This window comes from Zootoca vivipara, chromosome 6 (genome assembly GCF_963506605.1).
Source record: "Zootoca vivipara chromosome 6, rZooViv1.1, whole genome shotgun sequence".
Classification (NCBI taxonomy): Eukaryota; Metazoa; Chordata; class Lepidosauria; order Squamata; family Lacertidae; genus Zootoca; species Zootoca vivipara.
In genome coordinates this window covers 645,571-667,966 of record NC_083281.1, presented here as the reverse complement: position 1 = coordinate 667,966, position 22,396 = coordinate 645,571, and the positions used below count along the sequence as shown (strand labels likewise).

The following is a 22,396-nucleotide window of genomic DNA, read 5'->3' as shown; positions in this document are numbered from 1 at the left end:
AGTGGCTGCCCCTGCCCGCCTGTGCTGGGCGCCCCGTCCCCAGAATGGGCGCCCCGCCCCCCAAACAAAGCATGAAGCTACGGCACTGGTTACGGCGCTCATCTCGCGTTATTGGCCGAGGGAGCCGACGTACAGCTTCCAGGTCATGTGGCCAGCATGACCACCGCTTCTGGCGAACCAGAGCAATGCACGGAAATGCCGTTTACCTTCCCGCCAGAGTGGTACCTATTTATCTAATTGCACTTTGACATGCTTTCAAACTGGCAGGAGCTGGGACTGAGCAATGGGAGCTCACCCCATCACGGGGATTCGAACCACCGTCCTTCTGATCGGCAAGCCGTAGGCTCTGTGGTTTAGACCACAGCACCACCCACTCGCTATATAGGCTCTTAAATACCCCATAAGGGAAAAGGAGCAGTTTTTTCTTATAACAGTTTCATTACAGATGAATTCATAACGCCAAGTTTCTCAGCCATTGCCATCGACTCCAAAAAGACAGAGGGCCTTCTCAGTTCTTCTACCGAAGGACCAGAGGAAATTCTTCATGTACGCGACAACGGCCCAAAGATGGAAGGAAGAGTCAGCCCCAACTAGAGAAGAATGGCAAACCAAGTTGACGGAATACAGGGGTTGACCTTGCTATTTTCCCCCTTGCATTTTTGTTTGTGTGGCTTTTTCGTTTTTTTGACTGTGACTTGTTCTTCGTTTTATGGGACTGACTTGTGACTGTGGCTTGTGACTTCGGTTTTGTGACTTGTTTTTGTGACGGTATGGAACCCAGTTCAGCTACTGATGGATTGGCTGTGCGACTGCGGAAATGGATAAAAGCCCCCCCCCCTCCAAACAATGACCGTCATCAGTGCAGGTAAAGAAATAATAATAATTTTAATTTTGATCAGGCATAGGCAAACTCGGCCCTCCAGATGTTTTGGGACTACAACTCCCATGATCCCTAGCTAACAGGACCAGTGGTCAGGGATGATGGGAATTGTAGTCCCAAAACATCTGGAGGGCCGAGTTTGCCTATGCCTGCATTAGATAGTAAAATTCATGTTCAATTGCTGTTTTAGGGGTTGTTTTTAAAAGCCTGGAACGGATTAATCCGTTGTGCATTCCTTTCTATGGGAAAGCGCGCCTCGGTTTTGGAATCGATTAAGTTTGGGAACCAAGGCACCACCGTATGCCGAAATGGCAAAATTAACTGGGAAGCTCAGAAACCAAGAGGACAAGGAATTTTTTTAAAAAAAGAATGGGAAATGTTTATTATGTATATGCAAAATCATTGTAAGCACGTTAAAACATTAGCAGGGTTTTAAAAAAAACCATATACCCCCCGGGCAACTTAATATTTGCATGAGAAACACGCTCCATTGTTCTGCAATCCTGCGCCAAACCTGCTCACGCCGCCTGCCTTTTAACCCCAAGATGATATCGGGAATGGCAGCTAAATTTAGCTATGTTTGACCTGCACAGTTTTAAAAAAACAACAAGGCACGCAGGCGAGATCTTTGTCTCCAAATGTTTGCACACAAAAGTGGACTGGACTGGGATAAGGTCAAGCTCAGCGCACTCTCAAAAGCCAAGGAACATTGTCTTCCCACAACTAGGCAGGGTCCAATCAGCCCATTTCATCATCATCATCATCATTATTATTATTATTATTATTATTAGAATTTACCCAGGGGGTCTCAGTTTTATCTCAGTTTCTCACCTTCCCCCGCAGCCGTAAGGTTGATTCTCCAGCACGTCGCTTCGCAATTTATTTATTTCTTAATTCTCGTGAAAATTCACCAGCGTTTCCGGGAAGCGGTGGAAGTTGACACTGATTGGAAAGAACGTTGGAAATTAAATGTGTGCACTTGAAAATTCACAATTATATATATATATATATATATGAGAAAATTTGCCAGCAGTGGAAATTCACGTTGATCAGAAAGAACAGTGGAAATTAAATGTATGTGAAAATTCACAATGAAACATTATTTTATATATATATATAAAAAAGAAAATGCGCCAGGGTTTTATTTGCATTCAGTTGCGCAATTCATCTTATTTATTTGTCCGCCGTCCATTCCTCTCCGAGGAGCCAACTCTAGGATTCTATGATTCTATGAAAACAAAAAACCCAAACAAACAGTGGATTAAAATATATGTTAGAATATAGCTTCAAATGCAGCCTCGTTTTAGTGGCAGCCTATAGATCAAAGCCATATGGGGAGAAAATGTCGAATATTTACCAGGGCCAACTCTCCATGCTGGTCCTACATGGGCCAGCAAAAAGAGCTGAGGGAAAATTTATATACAAAATCCCATATAAGGGGTTCCATTATTATTATTATTATTATTATTATTATTATTATTATTATTATTATTATTATTCTGTGCAGCTAAGGATTCATGCTCAGAAATGGAGAGACGGATTGATAGCGACAGAAGATGGAATCGGCGATAGAATAAGAGAGAAGGAGGATGGCGTTTCGAAGGAAGAAATGTCTGCAGAATAGCTGGAGAACTGTTCAAACATTAGCCGGTTTGGAGTAAATTGAGAAGGTTTAGGGAGGAGAGAAATATGGTGTACGGAGGAATGGGGAAATATGCAGTCGTCATGGATAATGGACAGCATCTTAAAAAGCAGAGACATCACCTTGCCGACAAAGGTCCGTATAGTTAAAGCTATGGTTTTCCCAGTAGTGATGTATGGAAGTGAGAGTTGGACCATAAAGAAGGCTGATCGCCGAAGAATTGATGCTTTTGAATTATGGTGCTGGAGGAGACTCTTGAGAGTCCCATGGACTGCTAGAAGATCAAACCTATGTTGTAAAATTTAAGCTGGTTCCTATGAACCCAGAGAAATGGATCTTGACCCAGGGAGAGCTCAAGGATCCAGGCAAGCAGACGAATTTAAGCGTCTCCTGCCCACCAAATAACAGAGACCAAACCAGGACGTACGAAGCAAGGCACTTTTATTTTAACTGTTGCAACAGGGTCCTTCCTCTCACACAGGAGAACAAGGAAGGAACCCCAAACAAAGGTGTCTTGCCCTTAAAAAGAAATTTGAAATTGGTTTCAGCCCACCCCCCAGAAGCATCATCCATATGTCACAGAAGGGGTGTAGCCCAAGACCCCCCTCCCTAGATTCATCATAGGTACATCATGAAAGGGGAGGTCTGGTGGCAGTAATCTGAGCAGTCTGGACCCTGCCCCCTGCCCCCCAAAACCTAATCAACAAAATTGAGAGATATTTACATTTCCCTGTTTCCCAGCCAAGTTAATCACACCCTTTTGTCTGGCAGTCAGGTATCAGGATGCCAGGGATTATCACTTTAATTCCTGAGACAATGAGAAGGTTCCCCCCACCCCACTTCTTCCTTGCAGAGGAACACCTGGTCAGAGAGAGAGTCAAAATGGTGTCAGAAAGGCCTGTCTTCCTGTGCTGCTTCAGACATGTGCCTGTACATTCATGTACATGTTTTATGAACAATTATTATATATATATAGATATGACCTCAAAATTCTTATAACACCTATCCATTCTTAAGGAAATCAGCCCTGAGTGCTCACTAGAAGGACAGATCGTGAAGCTGAGGCTCCAAGACTTTGGCCACCTCATGAGAAGAGAAGAATCCTTGGAAAAGACCCTGATGTTGGAAAAGATGGAGGGCACTAGGAGAAGGGGACGACAGAGGACAAGATGGTTGGACAGTGTTCTCGAAGCTACGAACATGAGTTTGACCAAACTGCGGGAGGGAGTGGAAGACAGGAGTGCCTGGCGTGCTCTGGTCCATGGGGTCACGAAGAGTCGGACACGACTAAACGACTAAACAACAACAACAACTGGATAAATCCCCTTAACTCCAAGAAGCTATGAGCTATGCCGTGCAGGGCCACCCAAGATGGACAGGTCATAGCCAAGAGTTTAGTTTAGACCAGGCATCCCCAGACTTCAGCCCTCCAGATGTTTTGGACTACAATTCCCATCATCCCTGACCACTGGTCCTGTTAGCTAGGGCTCATGGGAATTGTAGGCCAAAACATCTGGAGGGCCGCAGTTTGGGGGTGCCTGGTTTAGACTAAATGGGATCCACCTGGAGAAGGGAACTGGCAAGCCACTCCAGGATTTTGCAAAAGAATCAAAACTCCATGGACATTAAAAAAAGGAGAAGCTTTGAGAAGAAAGCTCTGTTCACGGGGTCACGGAGAGTCGAACACGACTAAGGCGACTAAACAACAGCGGGGTTATGATTATGAATGCATTGCAGAAAATTGCCATGAAAGAGTAGAAAGAGAAATTTTCCACACACAAAAGAAAAAAAGGGAAGCATAAGAAAGTAAGCAGAGTCCTGTAGCAGTGGGATCAGGCCCAAGGGGTCTCACCCAGCCTGGCCCAGCCCCACAGCGGATCCGGCCCCGTGCCTCGGTGTTGCCACCACAAACCTTGGCTGCAGAGCCGCCACGTGCCAAGAAGGGATGCCCTCCTGGCGCCGGGTCGCCCCCCTCCCCGTGCTGCAGCCACACGGGCTCATAAAACTCTCGGAACGTGCAAGGAGCCGGGCTGAGCCGGCTTGGCTTGCACCCATAAAACCCGTCTCCCTGGGCAGCCCCAAAATCCTGTAAATAATAGGCTGCTGGGGCTTGGCCCAGTTCCCAGGGAAGGGCAGCTGCTGGGCTTGCAGAAGGGCTCAAGTCTCTAGGCAGGGCTGGAGTTTCCTGGCCGAGGGGGGATTTGAACCCGGGTCCTGCTCTGCCACTCTAACCACTAGGCCGCCGCTGCCTCTCCCCTTATCGCTGGCATTGAGGTTTTCTCTTTTGCTTGGCGTTTGGGGCATTGGGTGGCGCCTTGGACGCCTGCTTCTGGCAACTCCTGCAGGTGCCAGACGCCATACAATTGGGAAATAGTAGATTTGGTACCCCAGCGGTCATCTAGCCCAACCCCCTGCACAATACAGGAATCTCTGCTTTCCTTTGGCCCAGGACCCCCTGGCACCCTGCCCAGGCTTGCACCCCGGGGAGTTCATTTCGGTTTGGCTTCAACCTCCACTGTCTGCCCACAAGGGATCCTGCCGGTTTAATTGCCCCTTCTTTCCCCTTTTCCCACAGCAGCCTGGGTGTCCCCTCTCTTTGGATCTCAGCAAATGCGTGTCTCGGGGGGCAAGGAAATGTGCTCTTTGCACCCGCAGACAAAGCCTTAAAGCTGGCCAGGCCAGGGAATCGCTTCTTGTCTCCATGCTGTGACTGGTCTGGTCTGGTCTGGCGCCAGCGAGTGCCCATAAATGCCTGGCCCCAAAGGAGATGCTGGATCCAGCTGCTTCCCGAAACTCGCCGGACCTGTTCTTGGCCTCCCCTGATCATACAAAGAAACCCCTTTATTTGCATATCCAAAAATACCTTTTGACCGTATAACTGGTATAACTGCCGCTAAGATTATAAGAGCTAAAAATTCCGCATTATCTCCTCCTACTACTGGGGAAATTTGGCTCCTAGGACCTATGATGACGCTAACTTAGGACCAAAGAATGCATAATAATATTTTAATATTCTGTTAGGGCCGCCCAGAGTGGCTGGGGAAACCCAGCCAGATGGGCAGGGTATAAATATTATTATTATTATTATTATTATTATTATTATTATTATTATTATTATTATTATTATACAGAGCAGCCTACCAGTAACTGGGGTGTGGAAATGTTATTATTATTATTATTATTTTGGTAATGTTTTGGCGTGACAAACCGAGTTTTTAGCATCTGATGCGGTATGATGTTTCTGAACATGCTGGGGCCAACCAGTCCGACGGAAAGGGATGCAAAAAATAAAATTATTGCTGCTGTTACTAGGAAAGCAAACTTGTGCACAGCCATGTGTGTCAGAGTAGACCCACGGAAACAGATGGACCCATTGAAGCTGCCTGGAGCATTTCCTTCCATTTACTGGGAACTGATATATAATGAATCAAAAAGGATGTTTAAAAGAAGATTTGTTTTAAAAAAACAAAAAAACCAGAAGCTTTACTCTTTGGGAATTAAAGGGATAGAATTACCCAAACTGTACAGAAATTTATTCATGTATGCGACTACAGTGGCAAAAGTGTTACTTGTCCCAAAATGGAAAGAAGCAGAAGTCGCAGCAAATGAAGAAGGGATACAAAAACCTACGGAATATGCAGAAATGGCAAAACTTACCTGAATAATTAGAAATCAAGACAAACTTTTTTATTATTAAAAAATGGAAATGGTTTGTGGAATATTTACAGATAAAACTTCAAACAGATAAAAACACGGGCAGGATTATTGTGACAACCTGCAGTTTCAGAAGAGTCAATATTTAAAGAAGAGGAATAAATGAGCAAATTCAGTTAATTTGGATGTGCAGAAGAGATTGAAAATAAATTTAAGGAACTGCAGAAAGAGGGGGAAGGAAGTGGAGCTTTATAATGTTAAGATGATTGCAAGATTAGTGAAATGTATGAACCTGGAAGGAAATGAATGAATGAAGCTGCCTGCAGAACATCCCCCTCAGTGGGTCTACTCTGAGCGCAATGCGACTCGGAACCGCATTGTTTCATTGCTCAGTTATTTTTATTTCGCAAAGGAGAGGGCGATGCCTCTGGTGACGCGTGTTTCCCACCTCCATGAACCGAGAAAAGGTTTCGGGCGAGGAATGTGGCTTGGAGATAACATGCACCGGAAAATACCTGCCTGCCTGTGACACCTGTCTCTTTGGCATCTTTCCAGATCTGTCCTGCCTGGTATCTCTGCCAAGATGCAAAGCGACCCAGAAGGTGTTTTTCCCTCCCCAGTTTCTCCTTCTCTGCCTCTCCTGCCTTCCTGGTTGCAGTTATTTGCTAGTATGATTTATTGGAATTTGAGGTCCAGCTCCGAGGGCCTTCGGGCGGTTCCCTCGCTGCCAGGGCCGATGCTAGGGTTTTTTGCGCCCTAGGCGAGATCACCTTCTGGTGCCCCCCAATTAATATAAAATAAAATAAAAAATAGAAATAGAAAATAGAAAAAAATAAAAATAAAAATAAAATAAAAATAAAAAACAGCACATGTATACATCATCCAAAAACAACGTATGCTTCTTGGTTCAGAATTGTATATGCAAAATTACTGTATGCAAATGTAAACAGTAGATATGGCTAAAGATTATTTGATGAGATTGCAGCCCTAACCATTAACTGATGATTCATCAATGGAATACAGAATTAGGTTGTATATACACATAGGCTTAGGCTGTACATACACATAGTTCTATGAAATAAACCATGTAACCCACCGCCATGGACACGGCGCCCTCATCCTCATCCCGCCTCCGGGACGATGAAGTGGGCCGCCGGCAGTGTGGCGGTGGCGGCAATGGGAGCGGGGCTGGCGTGGGCCGCGGGAACGGCCGGCTTCCCATTAGCGACCCAGCGGAAGCCACGGACGCCTCACTAGCCAGTGCCCCCTCCATTTCGGCGCCCTAGGCGAAGGCCTAGTCCGCCTAAATGGAAGCGCCGGCCCTGCTCGCTGCGAGAAGCAAAGCTACAGGGAACTAGGCAGAGGGCCTTCTCGGTAGTGGCGCCTGCCCTGTGGAACGCCCTCCCACCAGATGTCAAAGAGAAAAACAACTACCAGACTTTTAGAAGACATCTGAAGGCAGCCCTCTATGGGGAAGCTTTTAATGTTTAATATTTTATTTTAATATTCTGTTGGAAGCTGCCCAGAATGGCTGGGGAAACCCAGCCGGATGGGCGGGGTATCAATAATAAATTATTATTATTATTATTATTATTATTATTATTATTATTATTATTATTAACCACCACCCTGTACACCAGAGGTCTCAAGGGGGGCTCGCAGAAGAAAATCAAAATGCAAAACTGCAAAATATATATCATTGAAATGGAAACAACGATCCAATAATACACACACACACCAGTTAAAAGTATTTTCTTTTTCTTTTTAAACAAGGATGCATTGCAATGTCGGAGCAGCAAGCCTCGTCCTTGCAGGTACTGTGAGGTACACTGGGGCGGTCCATGGAGGCTCCATTTGGGAACCAGAGCCTGGCTGTTCCAGGCAGCGCTGGTGAAGGAAGACCCCTTGACTGGAACCCTGGAATATATTATTATTATTATTATTATTATTATTATTATTATTAATACCCCACCCATCTGGCTGGGTTTCCCTAGCCACTCTGGGCGGCTCCCAACAAAATATTAAAAATACAATTAAAACACCACACATTAAAAGCTCCCCTAAACAGGGCTGCCTTCAGATGTCTCCTAAAAATCATATACTGTACAGTAGTGGTTTATTTCCTTGAGATCTGAAGGGAGGGTGCCACCCCCGAGAAGGCCCTCTGCCTGGTCTTCCGTTCCTAATATTCCTAATCAGAAGGCTTCTGGTCTTTCCCTAAAAGTCTCTCCCCCACTTTCATTTCATTAGATATCATCTCCCGGGAACCCTTTGCTGATTTAAACCATGTATTATGGTTCCTAAGCGGAGCCTCCATGGAGAGAAGCAGCCTACCTTAGAACGGTGGAGAGCAAAGGGGGGGTTGGGGAAGCTGCTCCTCTTGGGTCTTCCCTTTGGGGTGCCTGGCAGGCCATGTGGGGACAGGTGGCTGGACATATATTTTCCGATAGAACTTCCTAGTCAGGGGCAGGTTCTCCTGGGTATTTGGTCAGCTGCGAGGAAAGGAAGGTTGGACTCGACTGGCTTCTATTAGGGTCAGATTTTTTTAAAAAAAAAAACTATCGCCTGGCTGCAGGCCCATCTGCTGCAGGTAGGATTCCTCACTTGCCCGGGTTGAGCTAGATGACCACTGGGGTCCCTTCCCGTTTTACAACTCTTTGGTTCCATGAATCCTTGACTGCCCCTTGTTGTCTGGGCATGCCGGGGCCGCCAGACAGTCTTCCTGAAAAGGATCCTGAGGAAGGTGGCTCTGCGATGGATAGACTATGGTTCCCAGAATTCTTTATTGGGGGGGGGCAATCTTGGGAATTGTAGTTTGTTCAGGGCGCTGGGCGCTGTACAGCCGTATAAGCACCCCAGTAGCATTCAAATTGTCGCAATGAGAAGTCCGCCTGAAACCCGCAGCCTTTAGCTTTCAAAGAGAAAGAACGCAGCCTAGAATGGGAAGGGCCGGTGGGACCCCGAGGGTCATCCAGACCAACCCCCTGCAATGCAGGGATCACAAGAAGCGGAGCGGCCGTTTAAAACTTGCGAGTTCGGAGCAGGACCCCCGCCAAAGAAGAGGGAAGCCGTGCCCAGCTTCTGCTCCATTTTATCTCCCTCCTTCACCAAGGCCAAACTTGAAAGCCTCGTTATCGCCTCATCCCGCGATCTCTCCGATTCCTCTGGCTGTTTTGGAGCTCCATTCTCGGCCCACAATGTTGTTCTGTGGCTCTCTGCCCTCCCTGTTTGCTTTCTCTCTTTCCGTCCACGCATGGGAGGGGGTTCCTGCCAATTTCCCCCGCCTCCGTGCCCTCGTGGCGCCTGTCAACTGAGGACAAGGCCGGAAGGAATGGACTCTGATCCTTAGAAGCTTGCGCCATTCGTCTCACTCAGACATTTGCCAAAAGAGCAAACCCACCTGGAACTGGAATTGGAACTGGAATCACAGAACTGTGGAGCTGGGAGGGACCCCCAGTGGTCATCCAGTGCAACCCCCTGTAAGGTTAGCAACAAATCCAGTTGGCTGCTTAGTCCAGAACAAGGAGGTGCCATTAGGTCCCTATTGTCTTTGTGGCTCTTCAATACGTTTGATTTTCCACATATTTTTTCTTCTTTTTAAATTCTTTCCACATATAACATCATCTTGAAGATCTGGGATGACACACCCCTGCCCAAAGCCAGGATAACGGTGCTTAGGCCAATTCCTGCGGAAAACAGCCAGCGGCAGATTTAATAGATAAATGTTGTGCTTTTTTCTGGTGGGGCGCAGGGTGCATACCCCTAAGCATTTTGTGAATCTTTGTCCTTTTGTCCATTTATTTGTATTTATTTTTCCGGATTTGAACTATAAAATGATGGTTTTCTTGAGTCAAAATGAGAGAACCCCTAAACATTTTTAAAGAAAAAAAGCACTGGATGAAACTAATTTAATAGATAAATTCTTATGCCAGGCCAATATTTTCACAAAAGGCGATCAATGTGAGGGGAGTTCTCTTATTCACGTTTCTGTCCCAAAGAACCACAGAACGGAAGAGTTGGAAGGGATCCCCAAAGGTCATCCATCCCAACCCGCTGCAAGGCAGCAATCTCGGCTCAAGCACCCCCCTCTTTACCCCCGTTATATCTATTCTTCCTCCTTCCAATCGACCTTCCTTCCTTCCTTCCTTCCTTCCTTCCTTCCTTCCTTCCTTCCTTCCTTCCTTCCTTCCTTCCTTCCTTCCTTCCTTCCTTCCTTCCTTCCTCTTCCCCTTCCCCTCCCTCTCCCTCTCCCTCTCCCTCTCCCTCTCCCTCTTTAACGACCTTCGATATTTCCCTCCGCTTCTCTCCGCCCGCGCACTCTTTTGGCCGCTCCGGCTGCCCGTCCACTGCTGCGCAATGCTTTCTGGGGCTTGTAGTTTCCATCTCCTCCTCCCGGGCGGCGCGGATTGGACGGCTTCAGGAGGGGCGAGGCGGACGAACCAGGAAGCGTTGCCATGGCGGCGGGAGCGGAGGGCCTGTTCGGCGCGCTGGTGGCGCTGCTGGAGACTCACCGGGGCAGAGACCGCGCGGTGAGCGGGGAGAGGAGGGAGGGGAGGGGCTTCCTAAGGGGGGAGCCTGTCTGTTAAGCGGGGCTTAATGGAGGCAGGAGCCTGGTAAGGGGGCGTGGCTTAATGGCAGGGGGCGTGGCCTGGAAAGCAGGCTGCCTGTCTGACAAGAGGTGGGAGGAGCCTGATGTGGGCGTGGTTTGGATAGCGGGCGGGGCTTGATAAGGGGTGAGGCTGGCAGGGCGTGGCTTGCTGGGTAGTGGGCGTGGCCTGGATAACATGCTCCCCGTCTGTTAGGAGCAGTGGGGCGGGGCTTAATGGAGATGGGAGGAGTCTGATAAGGGCACGGCTTAATGGGTACTGGGCGGGGCTTGATAAAGGCTGAGGCTGTCTGTTAAGAGGCGGGGCGGGGCTTGATGGGTAGTGGGCGGGGCCTGGAGAGTAGGCCACCTGTCTGTTAAGAGCAGTGGGGCAGGGTTTAATAGAGGTGGGAGGAGCCTGCTATGGGGTGTGGCTTCATAAGGGCAGTTCGGACCACCTCTTAATAGTGGTGGGGCGGGGCTTTGCAGAGGTAGGAGGGGTCTAATGTGGGCGGGGCTTAATGTGTAGTGGGCAGGGCTTGATAAGGGATGAAGCTGTCTGTTAATGGAGGCAGGAGCCTGGCCAGGGGGCGTGGCTTAGTGGGTAGTGGGAGTGGCCTGGAAATCAGGCTGGGCTGCCTGTTAAGAGCAGTGGGGCAGGGCCTAATGGTGGGAGGTGCCTGGTAAGGGTGTGGCTTAATGGGTGATGGGTGTGGCCTGATCAGAGAGCCAGCTATGGGCAGGACCTAAGGGAGGGTGGGCGTGGCTGGGGGAGAGGGGGCATGGCCCCACCAAGGAGGTGCCTCAGAATAGACCCGCTAAAAACAGTGGAAATCAGTTTATTTCAAGCATATTAATTATTATTATCGTTGTTATTATTATAGATCATTTTCTGTTTTTAAGGGTAATATCTCAACTCGGTTTAGAACATTAAAACATCAAACGCAGAATAAAACATGTACTGAAGAGAGTCAAATATGAAGTATCGATTCAGAGCAACAGGAAACTAAATGCAGCAAACAAACAGCAACAAAATTTCAAAAGGAAACATTACTGAAGGGATTCCACTATAAAATGGACATTTAAAACAGCAAATATGTATACTGTATCTGTACATACGCATAAACATGTATGTACTGTATATAAAAACCCCAGTGTCCAGCCCCCTATAAAAGGTATAATAGATTTACAAAGAGTATGCACACTCAGGAGTGCAATCTTTTTTTAAAAAAAGACGCAGCATAAAAGGAAAAACACACCAGGCTGGATGAGGAAAAATAATTAGTCAGACACTGTTTCTTAAGCTTTGGTGTCAGGATGGGCCAAAGGATGGAATGAAGGCGCCTTTAGGGCACTTGTTGCTGTATATAAATGTTAGGAAAGAAAGAGCAGAAAGGTTTGTTGGTTAAGACTTTGCCCTGGGAGCTAGGAAACGTCCTCCTCCTGAGACAGACCTTTGGCCCATCGAGCTTAGCATTGCCAGCACTAACTGGCAGCAGCTTCCAGGAAGTACCTGGGAGTAAAACTGCACGCAAAGCGATGTTGCTTCTCTTTTTTTTATTAAACCATTTGGGGTATGGCAGACAGCTAGGAATATCAACATATTTAAAGATAATTACCAGTATATAAATACTTGGAAAGAAATAAAGAGAAACTTGGAAATATGGAGTAGGATGAAGCTATTTTGGGGGGGAATAATATCAGTTATAAAAATGAATTTATTGCCAAGAACGTTATTTTTATTTCAGTCTATACCGGCAATACAGGAAGCCTCAAGGAAGGGCAAAAATATATTTCTAAAATTTATCTGGCAGGGGAAGAGACCCAGAATAAAATACAAGTTGTTAACAGATGCTAAAGAAAGAGGAGGCTTCGCCTTGCCAGATTTAAAATTAGACCATGAGGCTTCCTGTCTTTGCTGGCTCTGGGAGTGGATAATATTGAAAAATGCAGGTACATCAGATTGGGAAGGACACGATAACAGATTTGGGTGACATGCATATTTATGGTATGAGAAAGCCAAGGTGCACAAAGGTTTTCAGAATCACCTAATAAGAAAAGTGATGCTCCTTCTCTTAGAAATAAATCAAGATCCCAGTCCTCATGGTTCAGATTTAACTTGTGTCGAATCGGACTGCCGATCCAGCTGCCTCAGTGTTGCATGCTCTGACTGGCAGCCGTTTCCCCCCTGCTTCCTAACGGAGCATAGAGATAACCTGAAATTGTTGCCCGAAAGTGGGCAGAGGCATTAAAAAAAAACACCACCATTTCCTTGTCCGACTTTAAATTTTGACCTCGTGCATCGCATGCTAAAAATAAATGAATGTGATGGTTGTTAATAAATAAATGCAATTGTTCCTTTCTTATCTCACAGCAGCAGCCTTAAAAAAAGAAACTTAACCCACACATTTTGTTCTATTTAAGACCGAAACAAACTGGATGGAGGAAGGGGAAACCCAAATTTCTGGTGCTCCCATGCCTTCCTCCTCCAGATTTGCAAAATATGTTGGCTAAACATAAGTTAACCTTCCAGGAATGTGCAGGGCCACAAAGGGATCTCTGGAAGCTGCCTGGATCGGAAGATTTATTAGGACCAGGGTTTTCACGCAAATTTGGGTTTATTTTGTTTGAAAAGTGTTTGGAATTGGGTGGCAGAAATGAGATGAACCTATACAAAATTTGTGCATTGCAGGGGGTTGGATTGGATGGCCCCTGGGTAACCTTTCAGCCCCGTAGTTCAGTGATGCCAGCATTTGAAGCAAAAGTTCCTGCCTGGCACCATCCATCAGCAGGGAATTCCAATGGACCACAAAGATAAAAGTCAATTTCTTACAAAGTGCAGAATGGGAGTCCGGATCGAAGCTGGTTTCCGGAAGGAAAACGAACGATGAAATAATTGCATTGGAGGTGATTTTGTAATAGATGAGAGGTTTTCAGAATCAAGGCAGCAGGGGAAAGGGTTTGGCCAAGTCCTTTCAGGAAACCAAGATGTTACGTAAATATTTGATCTGTGACATTTTGGAAACCTAATAAAATCAATTTCAATTTTATTTTTTAAGAGGAGGAGCTGGGTTCATCCGCACTCAGCCGTAGAAGGGGACGTCAAAGTCACCCGCTCCAACCTCCCCCCCCCCCCCGGCAATGCGGGAAACGCAGCGAGCGAAACAACATTCTCTCGCTTACTTTTCCATAACCGTAGCAGCCGTTAACAGACAGCTAAATCCGAGGTGGGTTTTGATCTTTTCCTTGGAGGTTTTGAAGCAGAGCTTGGTCCTGGCTGCTTTAGCCAAGATTCCTGCATTGCTGGGGGTTGGACTGGATGACCCTCGGGGTCCCTTCCAACTATAGGATCGTTTAAACACGTCTTTTATTCCCAATTGTGATGCTTTTTGAATAACAAGCCCCCGGCGACAATCGAAGCAGGGTATCCGTGTTCCAAAATGCAGAGGTAACCGTGATCTCGTCTTCCCCTGCCAGGTCCGCACCCTCGGTTATGGCTGCCAGCTCACAGGGGGGGCATTGGCCGCCAGGAGCCACCCCGCGGAGTCCCCCCTCGGCCAGAGCCTCCTGGCGATATCGGCTCAGCTCAGCCACTGCCGGACAGTCCTCCGGCTCTTCGACGACCTCTCCATGCTCGCCTACAGCCGCCAGTACGGCCTGGGGCCGAAGGTGGGTGACCCTTGAATTTGAGGAAGGATGCCCAGCACCTTTAGGAAAGCCCCGCCTGAAACCCAGGAGAGCTGCCAGCCAGTGCGGGCGACACTGAGCTAGCTGCGGTTTTCCTCCCTGGCAGCGGGTTGGGATGGATGACCCTTGGGGTCCCTCCCAGCTCTACGATTCTGCAAGGTCAGGACCCCCTTTGGCCTGATTCAGCTGCTGCTGCAGGGCTCTCAGCATGAAAAGGGGGCTGGAGGAATGGTTGGGGGAAGGCTATCGGCATACAAGGGCAAAGCTGTCCCTCCCGCCGGAGGCAGTATACTGGGGAGAGTCGCTGCTGTGGCACAGCTGGTGTGTTTTTATATCACAATTATTACTAGCTTTCTATTGCAACCCAGTGGTAGCCTCATTATAACAACGCCAAATTGCAAGGCAACTAGCAATACCGATCTTACAAATGCAGTCAAACCTCGAAGGCCTCCGTTTTGGAACGTTTCGGCTCCCAAAGCCCAAAAACCCGGAAGCAACCGCTCTGGTTTCTAGTTTTCCAGTTTTGAGCTTCCCTATTGTATTGAGGCTTTCGGTTTTACAACGGTCTCCCAGAACGGATTACGTCCGCCAACCGTGATCTGATTGTACCAAAACAATTTAAGAGGGCCCCCCCCCCCCGCTGTGCTAGAATGGATGGCAAGACAGTTTCCTTTATATCCGCATTCCAAAAATCTTATTAGTTTCCAATACGTTCCGATCCAGATAATAATCTCATATTCTACAACTGCTGCAGTAACTTCCATCCGTGTTAATAACTTCTATTTGAACACGAACGGCTGGCCTGTTAATAGTAATAACAATTTTTTATTTTTTTTTGTACCCTGCCCATCCGACCGGGTTTCCCCAGCCGCTCTGCTCCGCCCATGGCCAACCAGAGGGATATTTTCGAACAGCAAAAACACACCCGCCCTCTGCCCCTGTTAAGTTCCAGCCCACGCCGGTTCCCCCTGCTTCCTAGGAGCAGCCAAGTGACTTCCCCCAGGTGATTTCAGAGCAAACACTCCTATTTCTTTTGGTTGCGCAAACAGAGGAGCACGAGACGGAAGTATGCATCACACAAACAGTGGCGTGGGCAAGGTGTTTGCAGCCGCAGGAGAAGGCGTGAGGTGCCTGGCACCCTTTGACCGCCTGTGGCACGAGTGAGTGGCTGGAGGGCGGACCGTCGCCTCCCCACCTACCCAGGAAGAGCGGCAAGGGGTGGCCGGCAAGGGTGGGGGTGAGGAACCCCAGCAGCTGTCCCATCTAGGCGATGCCACCAGAAGGAATCGCAGCAATTCCTAGAAGTGGAGAAGTACATGGGCTGGGCGCTCTGCCCGTGCTCAGAGGCACCAAATGCCTCTGAACTGCTGGGAGTCGCAAGAGGGGAGAGGTTGAATCCTGACAAGACAGAAGTACTGTTTGGGGGGGGGGGGCAGGGAGCAGGCAGGTGTGGGGGGACTCCCTGGTCCTGAATGGGGCAACTGTGCCCCTGAAGAATCAGGTGCGCAGCCTGGGGGTCATTTTGGACTTACCGCTGTCCATGGAGGCGCAGGTCCATTCTGTGTCCTGGGCAGCTGTCCACCAGCTCCATCTGGTACGCAGGATGAGACCCTCCCTGCACTGTTTGGCCAGAGTGGTGCGCGATGTCCTGCTTGGACTACTGCCACGCGATCTCCGTGGGGCTGCCTTTGAAGGTGAGCCGGAAACTGCAACTAATCCAGGACGTTTTCCAAGCACAATTCAAAATCTTGGTGCTGACCTTGACAGCCCTCAACGGCCCAGTATCCCTGAAGGAGCGTCTCCACCCTCATTGCTCAGCCCGGACACTGGGGTCCACCTCCGAGGGCCTTCTGGCAGTTCCCTCCCTGCAAGAAGTGAGGTTACAGGGAACCAGGCAGAGGGCCTTCTCGGTGGTGGCACCCTCCCATGGATGGAACGCCCTCCCATCAGATGTCAAGGAGATAAACAACTACCTGACTTGACATCTGAAGGCAGCCCTGTTGAGGGAAGTTTTTAATGTTTTATCTTGTACTGTTTTTAATATTATGTTGGGAGCTGCCCAGAGTGGCTGGGGAAACCCAGCAAGATGGGCGGGGTATAAGTAATAAAATTATTATTAGATAGGCCCCCTTGGGTGTTTTCTTACCTTTTAATGGAACCTCCTGGTCCAGAGGCAGTCTATCTGGATCCCTAGGTTCTTTGGGGTATTTGGTCACTGCAAGAGCAGGATGGGGTGTTTGGGGTGCCAGGGGAGGCCCTGCTCCTTCTGGGGCGGTTTGCAACCTTTAGTCCCCCCCCCCTTGCACTCAGTGACAGCAGCCCTGATCCTGGGAACGGCTTCAACTGGCTGGCAGAACCGGGCGAGGGGAGCCGAGGGGTCTCGAACCCAAAGGGAGTTAGGAGCTTCCCCTGCAGGCGAAGACGGGACCAAGAGGGGGTCTGATGAGCAAGAAGGTGGGTTCTGCCCGTGCCGGAGAGGGAAGGGGGGGTAGTGGGGCTTGTCCACCTGGGAAGGAAGCCCATCGGGGAGGAGGGAAGCCTTGTGGAATAATTTGGGAAAAGAATAGGCTCAGGGGGAAACCCTACAAAAATCCAGAGCGGAGTCCCTAAGGCAGTTGGGTGGCACCTTGATCTGCCAAACGTCTTGATCTCATAGAAAAGAAAAATAAGTTTTGGGACCCCAGGGGTCATCTAGCCCAACCCCCTGCAATGCAGGAAATATCTGCTTTCCTTTGGACCCCCATCAGCGAGGCAGAGAGCAGGGTCTTGTCGTCTGGGCAGCACAGGACCCCGGACCAGGCTTGTGCCCCACGGAGGTCAATTCGCTTTGGCTTCACCCCCGGAGCGCACTCCATTGTTTCCCCAAGACAGGCAGGTGCCCACAATGGGGACTAGCCCCTTGTGTTGCGCAGGAGGCCCCCGTGGCATCCCCAGGGAAGACACCCAAAGTCCGCTGCCGGCCCATGCGGGCAGCGCTGACCGAGACGGAGCCGGTCTTCCTTGCGAGGCACCCAACCTTCTTCCCCTTTCTCAGGAGGAGGACCCCGCCGTCCGCTGGCTCTCGGTAGCCAACAATGTGGCCGACCAGCTCTACTACCCCTGCGAACACCTGGCGTGGGCAGCGGACGCCAAGGTCATTCGGGGCGACTCGGGGAAGTGGTGGGTGCTCAGCACCCTGCTGTGGGCGACCTCCCTGCTGCTGGGAATCGCACGGTAAGGAATGCCAGGGGGGCAAGTTGGGGGAGAGAGAAGGCACCTTGGGGCGCCACAGCTCCTCGCCTCCAGCCAGAGCTGGAGACTCTTCACCTTGCAAGTTGTGGGTTTGCGAGGCCCCCCATTGGGGGTTGGGCTGGGCTAGATGACCCTCGGGTCCCTTCTGCAAAAGGCTCGTTTTCTGCTGCTCCAGAGAAGCGGACACGGAGCAATGGATTCAAACTACAAGAAAGAAGATTCCACCTAAACATTAGGAAGAACTTCCTGACAGTAAGAGCTGCTCGGCAGTGGAATTTGCTGCCAAGGCGTGTGGTGGAGTCTCCTCCTTTAGAGGTCTTTAAGCAGAGGCTTGACAGCCATATGTCAAGAATGCTTTGATGGTGTTTCCTGCTTGCCAGGGGGTTGGACTGGATGGCCCTTGTGGTCTCTTCCAACTCTATGATTCTATGACCCTCCCAATTCCAGATCCCTGAGGATCTTGTGCCGGCTAAGAAGACGGCGGCAGAAGCAGGCCAGGTAGGAGATCCCTTTTCGCCGCAAATATTTCAGAACTGGCCCCCTATTCCTGCGGCAGGCAAGAGCCCCCCCCCCTTGTCCTGGTTATGGGATATCCCGCCCCCAAAAAACCTCGCACTCAGTCCAGACTAACCTTAAGCCCCTTAAGTCCAGCTCTACAATTCCATGCTTTGGAGGGGCTGGTGTGGATGGCCTTTGGGGTTACCTTTCCAACTGACCCCCCCCTTCCTTCCTTCCTTCCTTCCTTCCTTCCTTCCTTCCTTCCTTCCTTCCTTCCTTCCTTCCATCTCTCCGCAGCAAGGACTCCCTTCAGAGAGTGAGGGCGCGAGCCCGGGCCGAAGCCTTGACCGTTGCCGGCAACCTGGCGGACCTCTGCAATGCCGTCCACTGGCTCCCCGCAGGGGTGCTGTGGGCCGGGAGGTTCCCCCCGTGGCTCGTGGGGCTGCTGGGGACCACGTCGTCCCTCATTGGAGTCTACCAGACCTACGCGGGGGGAGCCGCCTGAGAGGAAGCAGCGTCCCGCCGGGGCTTCAGAGGAGACCAGACAGACGGCACCCTCAAAATTCCTGTCAAGGCCACGAAAAGGGGAGCCAGATTCCTTTGCAGCGCTTTCTGCCCTCGGAAACCCTTTCCCCGTGGGGCAAAGCCTTCCCCCCCCCATGGCCATGGGGCAAGAAGACTCCCTCGCAGGCACGAATTGAAAGCCCACCCGATGCACACTGTGTAAACCGGTCACGGGCAACCTAATAAAATGCAGAGATATGAAGTATCCTGCAAACCGGGGTCAGGGGAGGGGAGCCTCCTTTATTGCTCGCGACCCCCGCAAATGCCTCCTCCCCTTGACCCACGGATCCTGCATGGGTTGGGGGGGCTGGCTTGGCAAGCCAGGCATAGGTTCCAACTCCGGACGCAGCAAGGAGGTCCTTCAGTCATGATTCTGTCCCCCCAAATCCCCCCCCTGCACCCTTAACATTTCTTGTTCCTGCACTCTTAATCCCTAGAACTGGAACAGGATTGGGGGTTGGGGGTGGCACTGTGGGTTAAACCACTCAGCCTAGGGCTTGCTGATCAGAAGGTCGGCGGTTCGAATCCCCGCGACGGGGTGAGCTCCCGTTGCTCGGTCTCAGCTCCTGCCAACCTAGCAGTTCAAAAGCATGTCAAATTGCAAGTAGATAAATAGGTACCACTCCAGCGGGAAGGTAAACGGTTTTTCCGTGTGCTGCTCTGGTTCGCCAGAAGCGGCTTAGTCCTGCTGGCCACATGACCCGGAAAAACTGTCTGCGGACAAACGTCGGCTCCCTTGGCCAGTAAAGCGAGATGAGTGCCGCAACCCCAGAGTCATTCACGACTGGACTTCACTGTCAGGGGTCCTTTACCTTTAGGGGATACCCTGGTATCAATAGGCAGGGAGTTCCAGTGTGTCTGCAGCCTCTTCCCAGCCCCAAATGCGGCAAAGCGCTCCTCCGCAGATTCAGGGAAATCTCGCCGTTTGGCAAATGTCTCGTTTGCGAACAAACCTCACCCAGGTCGCGGTGTGCCTCTAGTCCCTGTTGCCAAGGCCAGTTGGGCTTGGGGGGGGGCACAGGACATCCCCAAACAGCCCCATTTATTGGGGAGCCAAAGGGTATCCCGCTTCTCGGAGGGAGTCAGTTTGGCTGCTCCTTTTTAAGGTGGACAGTGCCCTGGCCATAGGTTGTTTGTTTGTGGGGCTTGGGGGGGCAGCAAGGAGGTGTTGGGGGGCTTGAATTTGAGGAAGGATGCCCAGCACCTTTAGGAAAGCCCCACCTGAAACCCAGGAGAGCTGCCAGCCAGTGCGGGCGACACTGAGCTAGCTGCGGTTTTCCTCCCTGGCAGCGGGTTGGGATGGATGACCCCTGGGGTCCCCTCCCGACACGGCACAAGTGCTGCGCTCGGAAGCACGGGCACTAGGAACTCGCTTTGGTTTTGTGGGGAAGGAGCACAACTTGGGGGTCGTGGCACGCAGGGAAGGGAAAGGGATGAGGCAGGATACGTTCAAGGGCACTTGTGGGGAAATTGCAGAATAAAATTGGTGTGAGGTTTCAAGCACCAAGGAAGAACTCCCTGACCGCCGTCGCTGTTGGGGTTGAAGGTGGTAGACTCTCCTTCCCGGGAGATTTCTATGGCCCTCTGTCCTGGATGATTTCGCTGAGATTCCTGCATTGCAATGAGGCTGGGCTGGATGACCCTTGGGGTCCCTTCTAACGCTACAATTCCAACTTGGAGCAAGTCCCAGGAGGCACCGCTGGGCAGGCGAAGTGGAAAGAGGGCCTCTGTAGAAACGCTGCTTGTATGCTAAAGGGCTTCCCACCCCCTGGGCTCTTCCTGCTGCACGAGTGGTCAGCGCAGGATGCGGCCCCCGGAGAAAGCAAAGGCAGGAGCAGGGGAACGGGAAGAAGGAAGGCTGTTGTGCATGTGTACAAAAGGGAGGCAGGTCTCTCCGGGGACTTGGCCCCAGGGAAGGGGGGAGCTTGGGGTTCAGCTCCTTCCACTTCCGAGGCTGCTGGATCAGGCCGAATAGGGCCCCACGTCTGCCCAGATGCCCCCCCAAACAGGACGTGAGAGCGGCAGGCTTTTCTGCCATGCTAAGGTAGACTGGCTCTTTCCAGGGAGGCTCTGCTCGGGAATCGCAAGAACCCCAGCAGGTTGGGTCTCCCTTGGAAGGTTTTTAAACGGAGATTTGGGGAAGGGGGGGGGGAATTCCTCAGCCGCGATTCCTTCCTGCTCAACATGCAAGTTGTAGCAACCAGGCAAAAGGCAATATATATATCTATATTTATTCATTTATTTATGCACGGGCCAACTCTCGCACCCAAGAGGGTCTCAAGGAGGCTTACACATAGTAAACAAATAAATATTCAAAACACAGAGCAATTTTTCCCGGGGGGGGGGGCAGCGGCATCAGAGGGAAATATTTGTCTTTTGGGGACCTCCCCCCCCCCCCGAGTTGGGTAGTCTCCTGTCCTCGGCTGCATGTGGACTGTGCCTGCTCCCCCCACCCCCGTGAAAGGCAGCAGGGGGCCCTTTAAATTGCAACTGGTCCCGTCCCCGAAGGGAGCTCCCCCGAGAGAGAAATCTAATAGCCAAGCAGAGCATGGACAGGTCAGCGATTGTGTGCAGAAAGAGGGCTTCCCTTTCAATAAATGCGGAGGAAAGGCGCAGTTATTACACGAAATGGCCCCCCCCTCGATGGAAGGGCGGCTGGGAGCCTCTTGCGCCGGGGGGCTCGCCCTTTCCGACGCCCCCTGAGGACCGAGCACAGAAGCCGCAACTTTTGGGGAAGCGCAGGTATTTGGGGAGGAGCAAAAGGCTGATCTCACATCGCTGCGAGGCTGCAGTCCAAAACTCCCCCCCCCCAATGTTAAGCGACCTTTCAGGAGGCGAGCATTTGCGGGAAGCAGGGGAAGATAGTGGCACGGTCCGTTCCAAAAGGATCCCTTGGTGGCAGAGAGGTTCTAAGCCGGAGCAAATAAAAAAATCAATTGGGGAGGGGATTCCTGCAAAGGAAGCAGATGAGCATTTGGCGGCGAGAGGAGCAAGGGACGCTCCTCGTTGGGTTGGACCCAGGATACGCTGGCATGCGAGAAGCCAGATTTTGGGGGGGGGACGACGACAAGAGTCATTTGCCACAAAGTTGGACGCCCCTGCGTGGCACCTGGCAGATTAAGGAAGGCAAACCCCTCTGCCCATGACGATCCTGTTCCGTATCGCCGCAAAAGTTCCCCTTCACTGGGCATCTCTGTGCCCGCCGAGGCCTGTCTTTGGAGGAAGCGGGGTCCCCGCTCCGCCCTGGAACCTCTGTTGGCAAACTCTGCTCTCTCTCGCCTGCTGCGGAAGGTGCTTAAAAAATGACAGCGATGCCACGGAGAGAGAGCGTGAGAAGTCGGGGTGTCCGTGGGCGGCCAAGTGACTGTCCGGTGAAAGACCCCTTCTCTCCCCCCCCCCACCAAAAAAAACCACAGTGTCCTCGCTGCTGTTTTCTGGCCTCTATCCTGGCAAGCAAAGGGGCACGGTCCCTCGGAGGCTGAGCAGCGGGGAGCGTCCTGGCGCACGTCAGAAGAAAATGACGTCCTCCTTGGCGAGATCGTCCGGGGTTGGCGGGAGGGCATGGACGCTGTTGGGCTTGAAGAGGTTGGCGGCAGGGGGCAGGGCTTCAGGGTGGGCACCCTCGGCCGGCGGCTCTGCGGGGAGAAGAGGGAGA

At 50.7% G+C, this 22,396-nt stretch overlaps 2 protein-coding genes across 7 annotated transcripts in view; one reads left to right on the top strand and one right to left on the bottom strand.

The window, feature by feature from the left end:
• Positions 1-10,582: 10,582 nt before the first annotated feature.
• On the top strand, positions 10,583-22,136 carry PEX11G (peroxisomal biogenesis factor 11 gamma). Of its 3 annotated transcripts, none has more exons than XM_035117031.2 (5): positions 10,585-10,705; positions 14,239-14,430; positions 17,483-17,661; positions 18,127-18,177; positions 18,475-22,136. In XM_035117031.2, exons 1-5 carry the CDS (start codon positions 10,631-10,633, stop codon positions 18,680-18,682), a joined length of 705 nt encoding a protein of 234 aa, XP_034972922.2. In that variant the 5' UTR covers positions 10,585-10,630; the 3' UTR covers positions 18,683-22,136. The 3 variants fall into 3 exon arrangements, with proteins under 3 accessions (XP_034972923.2, XP_034972922.2, XP_034972924.2); XM_035117033.2 differs by lacking the exon at positions 10,585-10,705 and adding an exon at positions 13,525-13,668; XM_035117032.2 differs by lacking the exon at positions 18,127-18,177 and having other exon boundaries at positions 10,583-10,705.
• Positions 20,965-22,396, bottom strand: part of ARHGEF18 (Rho/Rac guanine nucleotide exchange factor 18) — a 53,377-nt gene continuing 51,945 nt past the window's right edge. For all 4 annotated transcript variants that reach the window (XM_060276489.1, XM_035116970.2, XM_060276490.1 and 1 more), the window contains one exon: positions 20,965-22,376. In XM_060276489.1, coding sequence (XP_060132472.1) covers positions 22,249-22,376 — 128 coding nt within the window. In that variant the 3' untranslated portion in view covers positions 20,965-22,248. The remainder of the gene's footprint in view (positions 22,377-22,396) is intronic.